The 12423-nt window shown below is 35.4% G+C and overlaps 1 protein-coding gene across 3 annotated transcripts in view; it reads left to right on the top strand.

Annotated features, from left to right (window-relative positions):
• The window catches only part of LOC145277500 (uncharacterized protein C8orf76 homolog), an 83000-nt gene that overhangs the window by 51831 nt on the left and 18746 nt on the right, over positions 1–12423 (top strand). For all 3 annotated transcript variants that reach the window (XM_080128893.1, XM_080128891.1, XM_080128892.1), the window contains exons 3-5: positions 6095–6221; positions 9362–9474; positions 12170–12254. In XM_080128893.1, the coding sequence (XP_079985019.1) occupies positions 6095–6221; positions 9362–9474; positions 12170–12254 (325 nt within the window). The remainder of the gene's footprint in view (positions 1–6094; positions 6222–9361; positions 9475–12169; positions 12255–12423) is intronic.

The raw sequence follows: 12423 nt of genomic DNA, 5'->3' as shown, positions 1-12423 counted from the left end.
TAGAAAAGGTTTGATACAACATGCCGACAGCAAATAAAAGACCTTTACAATCTTGGATTAAAGGGCAGACTACTCATCCTGATAAGATTTTCTATCTGATAGAAATTTTAAAGTAAGAATCGAACCAACCCTATTAGACACAAGAATACAGGAAGGAGTCCCACAAGGATGTATTTTATCAGCCATGCTCTTCAATATAAAAATCAATAATATTGTAAATTGTTTAAACAATGAGATAAATGGTTCCTTATATGTGGATGACCTTGTAATCTGCCATAGATCAAAAAATATATTCATGCTTCAGAAAGCCAACTACAGATGTGCATAAACAAATTAACACAATGGATGACAAAAAATGGCTTCAAATTTTCAACAACCAAAACTAAATGTGTCCATTTCTGTAGTCATAGGAAAATGCACAATGATCTCAAGCTAAAAGGAACAAAAATCAAAATCGATGACAAACATAAATTTCTGGGACTTATTTTTGACAAAAACTCTCCTTCATTCCTCCCTTAAAATATTTAAAACAAAAATGTTTCAAAACCTTACAACTATTAAGGGTTTTTAATGTGGGGAAAATCCAACTCCCTAAAAGGGACACTCTGGATAGGAACAAAAAATAAAAATCGTCTCAGTCATGAAGGATCTCTCCTCCACCGACCGAGGACAGAAAAGGTGAAGTGCAGCACAAGAACAGATACCACACTGTGATCCTGGCGTAAAGGCCAAGTATGGTTCCTAATGTTGTAAACAAGATAGATGGTATAAAGCTTCACAACGCTTACAATATAAACGTTGGTGAGCATTCAAACTATATAAACAATTTTAACAAACTATTATGCATACTATTTCAGGGGTTTTATTTTTATTATTATTATTTTTTTAATATTTAAACACCAGTATTATCTATGTAATTTTGTGTATTTATCAATACAAACATTTCCTGTCAATATAAAAACTGTTTTTCACCTTAAACAACTTTGTATAGAACATTTAACCATCGGAAACTGTTCTGAAACTAAACATGGCTTGCAACTCTAGAAAAATTTTATCAATTAATACCATCCTGAGATCTAGTTTGAAGGACAGAATAGTCCGTTCGTTACTGCTAGGAGTTTATTCATAAACAAAAAAGAGAATCACGAAGGTGTTTCAGTGCAATGACAAACAGATGCATAATTACTTATTGACTCTATGAACAGCAAGTTTGCTTTTTACCCTTTAGCATACGCTTCTAGAAATACATATACTCAGTCCTCACATCTGTCAACTGATCCTCGTCGCTGAATCTGATCTGTTAGTGAAGCAAGATTGAACCCATTTCTACCTGATTCCTTGGCAATGATACCAATACATGGGATCATAAACTTCTCACAATCGTAAAATGTCCTATCTTAATCTTGTGATAACTAAACATTGTTAAAAATACCAGAAATTTTTAGCTTAATTATCTTATTTTTCGTATGTACATTTCTTTTGTGTTAAACTCTAAAAACTTAATGCATGTTCCATATGTATCACAAACGTTTTCGATTCTTTGTCAAATCATCATCAGGTGAAAGAAAAAATGAATAAACAAGCTGAAGAAAAGAATTAAAAATAAACAGTTGTGAAATTAAACGGTTTTCACACTGTTGCAGGAAAGACTTTAATAAGTTAAACTCTGTGATGCCAGAATTAGTGTCACAGGATAAAATGGTATTATGTTAAGCATTTTAAAATATTATTACTGGTTTCATAATTTTTATTTTTTGTTTTTCATATATATATATATATATATATATATATATATAGGAAAATTTGGTAATTAGTTTTGGCAAGGTAGGAAAATTCAGTAACTGTGTAATATATCGATTGAAAATAGATTTTAGGACTGTTCTGGAGGAGAATTCAGGAGGCTAGGATCCTTCCCCTATAGTTTTAAATGGAGGATATGCATGACCTTCATTAAGAATAGCATTACGAGTTGATATTTTTCTTTTTAGATAATTATTTTTTTTATTTTTTTTTTTAATTACATTTTTACCCCAAACAAGGCACATTGCCACTTTGGTGTAGGGAGCTACTATCAGGGACAACAACTACTGGGGTACTATGTAGGGATTTGGGAAGCAAGATGTTTGTTCACCTTGCACTTGAACTTCTGCACGTTAGTACAGTTGGGGAAGCAGGGACCTGGAATGGAATTCCAAAGTCTAGCGGTTCTGGGGAAGAAACTACTGGAGTAGAAAGATCTTTTACATCTAGGGATCTCTACAGTGTGGGGCTGGGATTTTGCAGCTTGTCGGGTCTGTCGAGGGTGTTCACGTCGTGGGGGAACAAGTGCTTGCAGTTCTTCAGAGCATTCACCATGATAATACTTGTAGAACAGGCAGAGGGATGCAACGTTTCGACGATAGGACAGAGGCTGAAGTTTTGATGCCAGTTTAGGGCCTATCAGATTTGCGACTCTCTTTTGAACCCTGTCAAGGAGCGAGAGACTAGTAGCCGATGCACCGGCCCAAATATGACAGCAATACTCCATACATGGGCGAATGGTTGCCTTATAGAGGTACAGAATACTTTCGGGTGTTAGTAGTTTTCTAGCACGGTAGAGAGAGCCCACCTTCCTTGCAGCGGCCCTGGCAATGCACTCGATGTAATTGTTCAAACTCCTGTTTCCTGTGAACGTTAGGCCAAGGAGCTTGAAAGACATACTCTCAGATAAGGAGTTGTTGGCCATTGCTATAGGTGGTAGAGAAGGTTTCTTGTAATTATTGAATGAAACTAGTTTAGTCTTGGCGGCATTGAACGTGACCATCCATTTTTGTCCCCATTCCACTACAGATTGGAGATCATTCTCTAGTGTTTCTGCCATTTCTTTAGATATATGTTCATTTGTTTTCCTGTCGTGCCTGTTATAGAGTGTGGTGTCATCAGCATATATACCCATCTCAGAGGCAATTTTGTCGGGGAGGTCATTTATGAATATCAGGCACAGTAGAGGTCCAAGGATAGACCTCTGGAGCACTCCCGCATTTATATTATATTGTTTAGATGTACGACCGTCGAGGACAACCTGGATTTTTCTCTTATCTAAGGATTTAATTATGTTAAGTATTCTACCAGTGATACCGTATGATCTAATCTTCCTGAGGAGATCCTCATGCCATACTCTGTTAAAAGCCTTAGATATATCTAGAGCTTCCGCTCTGCCCTCCCTCGCTTTGTCCAGTGAATGGTATATACGTTCAGAGATTACAGTTAGGATGTCTGCTGTGGAACGGGCTTGTCTAAATCCATATTGTTTGTCAGTCAGAAGTTTAGCATCTGTAAGGTGATGGACTAGAGCATGGTTGATATTTTGGCAAAAAGTGGGAGGAGGCTAATGGGGCGATAATTTAATGGGTCAGTTCTTTTGCCAGAATTTTTGAATACTGGTACCACAGAAGCAGTTTTCCAACAGCCCGGAAAGCAAGATTCATTAAGGCATTTGTTGTAGAGTTTGGAGAGAACTGGAGCTACTTCAGCTGAGCACTTTTTTAATAGCACAGCTGGGATCAGGTCCACATGCTTTTGAAGTGTCAAGGTTTTTTATGATAGCATACACCTGATCGGGGGTGATTTTCAGATCGTCTAGAGTGGCATCTGTCACCATAGGAAAGTCAGGTAGGGGGTGGTTGGAAGGGTCCAGTGTGGAGTTTGAAGCAAACTGACTGGCAAGCATGCTAGCCTTTTCGGTTGCTGAGCAAACAACCTCGTGATTGTTGGTTAGTGGGGGAATTGTTGATTGCCCATTATTTACTACACTGTTGTAGATTTTCCAGAAGTCACGAGTTCCTAGTTTTTGTGCTTCAATGCATTTTTTAGTGTAAATTCTCTCTTAGCTGTCGCTATTTCTTTCTTAACATTACTTCTAGCTTCTATGTACTTCTGTCTGTTTGAACTGGACTTATGTCAGTTAAATCTGCGGTATGCATGCTGCCTTTGAGCAATGGCAGTTGCGCAAGTCGAAGTAAACCATTGGGGAGAGTGGGGCTTGCTATAAAATTTCCGCATGGGGACATGCGCTTCGATTGCAGTTTTGAACCATTCAATGGTCTCGTTTGCACACTGTTCAGCAGGAAGAGAAAAAATATTTCCCCATGGGGTATCTCTGATAAGATCTCTGATGGTTTCCCAGTCAGCCTTTTTATAATATCTCGTTGTTTTGAGCACTGGCTCTTCAGTTTTGGCTCTAGAGTTTAGGGCGATTTCAACCATTATCACTGCATGATTAGCGTTCCCGAGTGGGCTGTCAGCATTCGTTATACAATCATCAGGAACTGTGGTCAAAAACAGATCTAAAAGTGATGGGTGTTGTTCTTCCTGATCAGGGAAACGGGTTGGAGAAGTAACAATTTGTGATAGGGAGTGAGATATAGAGAAGCTATGAGTTGCGTTGTCCACTGCATCTGTGTAAGTAGAGAATCCAAGCCAGTTTTTGTGATGGACATTAAAGTCACCAAATACATGTACTTGTGCGCTAGTGCCGAGGGAGAGTGCTGTGTCTATGCTGTCAGAGACTTTGTTTATTATGGTGCAGTCTTGGGTCGAGGGAAAGCGGTAGAGAAAATAAAAGTAGCTAATGTTGTGTTGCATGATTAGTCTAAAGCACATAAAGGCTTGATCATCCGATTCTAGGTTTGTTTCTCTAGTCAAGGGAAGGGTATTACAAATGTAAACTCCAAGTCCGTGCATGTGTCTGTCAGTCCTTACGGCAGAGTGGGAGATATTCAGGCATGTTAAAGTAGTTAGAGGGGATGGAGGAGTATAGGTTAGTCTCACTTAGTGCTAAAATATCCGGGGTATTTGTTAGGAGAAATGCTTCAACATCAGCTAAATTAGTTCTAAGCCCACGGATATTTGTGAATGCAAGCCTCAAGGGAGGAGGCAAGTTGGATTTGTTTGACCCTAAGCCTGGTTTAAGCTTATTTTTAGATTGTACTGTCATCAAATATTTTTTAATGAGTTTCTGTTAGGTAAGGGACAGCTGAACAGGTTATGCATAGTATCACACATGCATCACAAGTAGACCATCAGCTGTCCCTCCTTCAACTAGGGCTGTGGCCTCAGGAAAGCCCACCGGGGATGAGTGCAGGGTCCCTTTCCGTGCGCAACATGGCACTACAAACATCCCGATATTATACAACAATTTTATCAACTTGCATGAAAAGAGCTATGTAAAAGATGCTTAAAATCATTTGAATTATGCAAATACCATCAGTAGTTAAACAATTATGAGAATTTTAAGTGCCAAAATTTAGGCTTTTCCGTGGACATGTTTCTTTAGAAAAAGTGGGCTAAATTATGGACTTCCGAATTTCAAGAAATTCGGTAATTTCGCCACCATTTATTTATTTTTCAAGTTATTCTCATGAAACTTGGCACTCTTATGTAAAATTGTGTGCTCTTTCTTATTATGCAGTCAAATCTAATGTATCTCTATCATAAGCCATGAATTCAGATGTACAAATTTCAATTTTTTTTTTTTTAAACTGGCGCATGATATACAGAAAAATAAATTAACATCATTGGAATGCTTATTTTATTCTCTTTCCATCAATATAATTCTTTTAAAAATTGACCTCCAAATAAAAAAGATATGACTTGTTGAATCACATTAGGTATGTAACATTGCTGATGTCCATGAAAATACAGCATACACTTGTAATGCTATTTAGAAGGCCTGTTCACTAAGGCTCGTTTTTCTCATGTCAGAGTTGTTGGTATTAAGTCATGCCTAAGTAGACAAATAAAATGCTTTAAAAGAATGTTTACACACTACATGTAGACATATGAGTGTCGTAATTTCTCTATTAAATTATTTCATCTTTAATCTAATAATTTTATATTAAAAAAAGATACTAATGCTTTTATTCATGTCATTTTGAAGGTGGAAATCTGATTGTGATATGGAGATAAAACTATACCAACATTAGTTTAAACTAAAATTAAAGCTGGATGACAAACTCCTCTTCATATGTTGCAAATATTAAATAAGTAAATAAATTGCAAATATTAAACAACTAAATGAATGAGGTATTATTTTTTTTAATCTTTGTTCTTGCAGTGGTTTGAAGATGAGGTTTCAACTCAAGGTTGTGAGGATGAGTTGCAGCTGTTGAAATTCAGTGGTGACTACAATCTGGGCCAGAAGAAATATGAAGTTGCTCTGGAAAAGTACGAGCAAGCTATCAGTAGGTGATTGCATTGTTATATTACATTGATCAGTTGAAAATAATAACATGGCCTTTTTTAAATTATGAAAAGAAAAGGTTTTTAAATTATGAAAAAAAGCGAAACATTTTTAAATTATGAAAAAAAGCGAAACATTTTTAAATTATGAAAAAAAGCGAAACATTTTTAAATTATGAAAAAAAAGCGAAACATTTTTAAATTATGAAAAAAAAGCGAAACATTTTTAAATTATGAAAAAAAAGCGAAACATTTTTAAATTATGAAAAAAAAGCGAAACATTTTTAAATTATGAAAAAAAAGCGAAACATTTTTAAATTATGAAAAAAAAGCGAAACATTTTTTAAATTATGAAAAAAAGCGAAACATTTTTAAATTATGAAAAAAAAAAACGAAACGTTTTTAAACAAGCATGAATGATGTATTTTTATTGATGAATTCAGTCAGCCTCTTTAAGAACTCGATCTTATTGTTGAGCACTCTAAGTTGAAATTAAAACTCTGTCACTTAAGCAGATTATGGTCATAAAATCCTTCTCGCCATCTTAACATTTATAAATGTTAATTTTAACTGTATTTCTGGTGGTGAACGTTGACTGTGTGGTTTGTTTCTTGTTAATGGAGTCAGATGGCTTTGTGGCTGGTTTTGAATCTCCCGGTTGGCTGTAAACTCTGCACTGATGATTCCCAAAAGGATGAAACACTAGTGTCTGTAGGTATTAAAAAATAATTGTAGTAGTAATATAGTGGTGAAAATCTGTTTATGGAAATTACATAGACTTCCATGTTTCATTCTTATAGGGAGTCATCAGGCTAAAATGAGATTGGGATGAAATTCGGAAACCTCTGTGTAGCTTAATTGTGATGAATCGATTTTCATAACTTACTACCTTGCTATACTTGCGTATTGAGCACTATTGAAGTGAATACTGAAAGTCAATACTTAAAATATATTTCCTTATAACATTTTATGTGGATACATGGAATTATATAAAGGGTGTCTGGATGTGTTGAAAAGAAATCGATAAAGTGATTACGAAAATACAAATTGTTTATTTAAAAATTATATTTTTCATATTTAAGTTAGACCATGGTTTCATTAACGTCTAATATATATATATATATATATATATATATATATATATAGGGTGTCCACAAAGCCTGGCTACATTATGCAGCCAGACTTTGTGGGCACTATGTAGATTATGCAGCCAGACTTTGTGGACACCCTGTATGTGTGTATATATATATATATATATATATATAGAGAGAGAGAGAGAGAGGGTCATTCAAAAAGTAACACCTAATTTTGAACTAAAAAAAAAAACACTAACATGTTGAAGCTACGAAGACGGAAGTGGTACCATTAAAACAAACAACTTTTTATGCTCCACAATTTATTTTTCTACATAGTCACCAGTATTCTTAATGTACCTTTTCCAAAGCTGACATTGGGCTACAACTACAACCACTTCTTTTAATCCTTGGTCTTAGATGAAAAATGAGACTCTTGCTTAGCCACCAAAACTGTTTGTTGGCGGCTGATGAGAGCAGGGTAGTAAAGCATGTGTTTGTGTTATTTTATCATAGTTTTGCTGTCATTTGCCTCGTAAACTTATTATGTCTGTAAATAATTCACCTTTTCTTGCTTTACGGAGACAACTCTCCGCCACAGAATTGTACATTATCAGGCACCTATCATCATGATTAAGTTGAACTGTGACGTGCAATATGGTTTCTGTTCTGCGAGATCTACAGCTGATATATCACACAGTATTAGTGAATCTCGATGGGGGGGGCTTAATTTCTAGAGCAATAGCTCTTGACATATCAAAGGTTTTTAATTGTGTGGCATAAACGTCTACTTCACACAATCGCCATCTATTCCATAGCTGGAAATGTCAACTCAGTTAAATACTTTTTCTCTGATAGAGTAGTTGTTTACGGGTAGAAATCAGAAACTCGTACTATTAAAGATGGCGTCCCTCAAGGTTCCATCCTAGGCCCAACTTTCCTCCTAATCTTCATCAATGATCTCCAGATCACATTCTTAGATCATTCATAGACATTTATGCAGACGACACAATCTATGGTAACACTTCAAAGGTCAGCAATTATCAAGATTTTTTTTATTCTCTCTTCTGATTTTGAGAACATGGTGCAATGGAGAAAAGGGTGGCTGGTTAATTTTAATGCACCTAAAACCAAACTTCTCTTCTTTCATCACAATCGCTCTGACCTCCACCACGGCTCAATTGCAAAAAATGGCTCTCATCTTGGGGAAGTTCGACTGATCTGTTGCCAAGATTGCTGAAAAAATGGTTGGATCACTCTACTGCTCCAGTAAGCATCTCACTGCCAATGCAATCCTCTATTTGATCTGTATAAGATCCAGCTATGCCCTAAAATGGAGTACTGTGGCCACATATGGGCAGGAGCTGCTCGGCGCACCCTATCCAGCCTTGATAGAGTTCAAAACCGGCTTCAAAACCTAGTTGGTGTTGTACTTTCCTCTTTCCTGCAACCTCTTTCCACCAGAAGATGTTGCAAGCCCGTCCTTGCTCATTATTTTCATGAAAAGTGCTCGACTGAACTCCAGTCTATCATTTTCCCTTGCCAAACTTTCACAAAAATCACTTGACTAGCTATAACCACTATGTGATTTCCTCCACTCTTTAACTGTGCCTAAATCTAAATGCAGATTCCATGAACAAAGCTCCTTTTCCAGATCTGCTTGCATGTGGAACACTGTTCTGTTGGCCTGCTTCCCAGTTGAATACAACATGGTAACATTCAAATCCAATGTAAACAAGTTCTTGTTGAGCCATTCCCATAAATAATCAAATTCTACCTAATTTACACAACAATTACTATATTATGACCTTACATTCATTAACCCTTATCCTCGAGTAGCCTTTGGGACTTGATAAGTGCTGACTCTCAAATAAAAAAAAAAAAAAAAAAAAAAAATGAATTACCAGCATTTATGGGAACAACTGAAAGGAATGAGCTTAACATTTACATCACAGAAAAATATTTTTTCATGGAAAAACCGCAAATGCTTTTGTTCATAATTTCTGTCAAATTTGCTGGTAGAGATATTGATTGCCCTTGAATATTATTTCTGTTTGCTTTCATTACAGAACTTCTACCTGAGCACAATAACTCTATGTATCAAGACATGATGGAGTCGATCGCGAGGTGTCATTTGAATCTTGGAAATCCTGACATGGCCGTTACGACTGCTAACAAATTGGTAATGATCTTGCTTAATAACTTTTGAGAAATTAAAATGCTTTTCATTATAATGATAATAATACAAACTGTAAGATTTGTGAATATGAAAAAAAATGATTATAATAGATATTGTTGAATATCCATCAGCCAGGTGATCTTAACAATTTTACTGGCGTTTAAGTAAACAGGGTATTGAATCTACAGAAGACTATCATAAAATAAATGTTACCTGTCTGAACAGAAGAATAGCATGTGACGTGTGTAGCAAGACAAGGAGTCCAGCTGCATAAAGAGGAAAGAAAGATAAAATGTTTGCTGAATAAATAATATATAGCTGGAAGTTGAGTAGAGGGTCGTTGCAATCGTGAATTTTTTTTTTTTTTTTTTTTTTTTTTTTTGATCTGGCAGAAAAGAGACCAGCTATGCCACCTACATAAAATTGAAATAAATAAATTCATTTGCTAAATAAACAAGATGCAACAAGATGACAGCATGGCTAGAGGAAGTTGAATAAGCGACATAACAAAAATCAGTGGTAGTTTGAGGATATTTGCAAATCATTATACTCCTCCATTATAACAAACTAAAGATATACCATTATACTTTTATACATGAGTTTTTGTCATACACTGCATCTACTTCCACTCAGCTATGATCCTTAAGATGACCCTGTTGATGGATATTCAACAGTGTTTTTACATATTTGGATTCTTCGGATTATTCTTCTCATCTTGAATGTTATTTTCACAACATTTCGGCTGATGTAACCTCTGACCTTCTTCAGGTGTATCTTGTTGAACTCTGTGAATCTGCACAGAATTTTGAATAGAACTCTTTATTTAATCCACGGGAGTAACATGCTCTTGTGCCATCAGTCATGACTGTATAGAAATCCTAATTCGTAATTGTATTTTGAGTGCTACTTGCACTGAGAATTGGACCTTTAACCACCAGAACAGTGTAACTTACAATTGAACTTTTTACCAAATACTTTATCATATTCATCATACCACGGATCCATGTTTATATTGCATTGTCGATAACTTTGCAGATTATTTCTTTCCCCAGAATTTTTGAACACTGATACCATAGTCAATTTTCAGCTATCAGTAAATCAAGATTCGGCAAAACATTAAGTTTGGAGAGAATATGGAGCCATCTTAGCTGAGCATTTTTTTTTATTACTATAACTGGACCACATACTTTGGAAGTGTTATTCTTGAACGTGGGGGAAAGTGATTATCAAATCATTAAGTGTGTCTTCTGTCGTAATGGGAAATTAGGGATTTGTGGAGTTCAAAGCAAACGACCGGACAAGTACTTCAGCTTTATCTGTTGGCGTGCAAAAAGGTTCATACTGGTTGAAAATTGTTGATTGCCTGTTAGTAGCCAAATTATTATAGATTTTCCAGAAATTGCAAGTTCCTAATTTGTGTGATTCTATACATTTTTTTTTTTTTTTTTTATGATTTCTGTATACTGTGTTTAACTGCTGAGGCTTTTAAAATCTTACAGTAATTTCTAGATGTTATAAATTTCTGCTATTTGTAGTTGATCTATGGCAGTTGAATCGATGGAATGTTTGCTGCCTGAGAGAAATAGCAGCTGCACAGATTGAAGTAAACAATTTGGAAGAGTAAGGGGTTTACGGTTAGCATTTCAGTATGGATACGTGTGCTTCTATGTCTTGTTTGACATTTCAGTTAACTCATTTGTGCACTGAGGTGATCCTCGGTGAAGGAAGAAAAAAGATTTAGGCTAGTTTGAAAGTCAATTTTTAAAATCCCTCTAACACATGCTAGCATTAAAAGCAGACATTAAACAGAATATGATGATAATGATATGTGCTTGTATGTATGTATATATATATATATATTAGTGTTGGGACGATTAAACAAAAATAAAAAAAATTGTTTTATCGTTATTCCCATGGCAAGTGCTCATCTGAGCTCCAATCTCTCGTCCCCCCTCGCCAATCTTTCACGAGAAACACCCGTCTGGCTGAAACTACTGTTTTCCCCACTCCTTATCTGTGCCTAAATCCAAAGTAGTTTCCATGAGCAGAGCTTCTTTCTCGGAAGTGCACGACTGTGGAACTCTCTGCCGGTTGCCTGTTTCCCACCTGACTACAACTTGGACGTCTTCAAGTCCAACATAAACAAACTCCTGACAAACCGCCTCCTTAAGTAAGACATCTCCAATACTGATGATTACTACAATACTATCGCATTGATTACTGTACACACAATAACCCTTATCCCTGAGTGGCCTCCGGGCCTTGATAAGTGGTGACCCCCATGTAAAAAAAAACAAACTTTTGGGTATATCGGAATCTGAAAAGTTTGTGCTTATTTTCGATGCCCAAAACGATTCTTTTAAAAGATTTTATTTCTTAGTTTTTGTTTAAAACTTAATTTTTCACAGCTCATATGAATGATGAAATGATAAATATTTATTGATTTTTAAATTACCAGTAAAACTTAACTCTATAGGTCAAACTCATAAGTGAATTTTTACATTTGTGAAAATATATACACATTTTACATGAGTTTGCAGTAATTTGCCCTCTCTAACAAAAACAACTCAACATTCATAAATTTAAATACTCAGAATCGGAAATTTAGAATCGGTAATTGTATCGAAATAGGAAAAATATTGGAATCATCCCATCACTAATATATATAATATTTAAAAAAATTTTAATATATTTTCAGTATTTAAAAGCTGTGATTCCTTCCCATCGTACACGGCATCTGGTTTTATTGCAACATATTTATTCAACGTGTGGTCATATTGAAGGTAAGGCAAACATAGATATCTATATTTGAATACTTGAAAGACAAGGTATGTTTGAAAAGTAGCAATATTGGTATTACAAATTTTTTTTTTGTAATGGAAATCGCTCCAAACAAGGCCACTTAAAGCCATTTGATGTAAGAAGCTAAAAAAAATACTACTTCAGAGTCAA

Source organism: Euprymna scolopes, chromosome 6 (genome assembly GCF_053919585.1).
Source record: "Euprymna scolopes isolate OS-2025 chromosome 6, ASM5391958v1, whole genome shotgun sequence".
Taxonomy (NCBI): domain Eukaryota; kingdom Metazoa; phylum Mollusca; class Cephalopoda; order Sepiida; family Sepiolidae; genus Euprymna; species Euprymna scolopes.
Note: the sequence above shows the minus strand (reverse complement) of the source record. Positions and strands in the feature narration are given on the sequence as shown.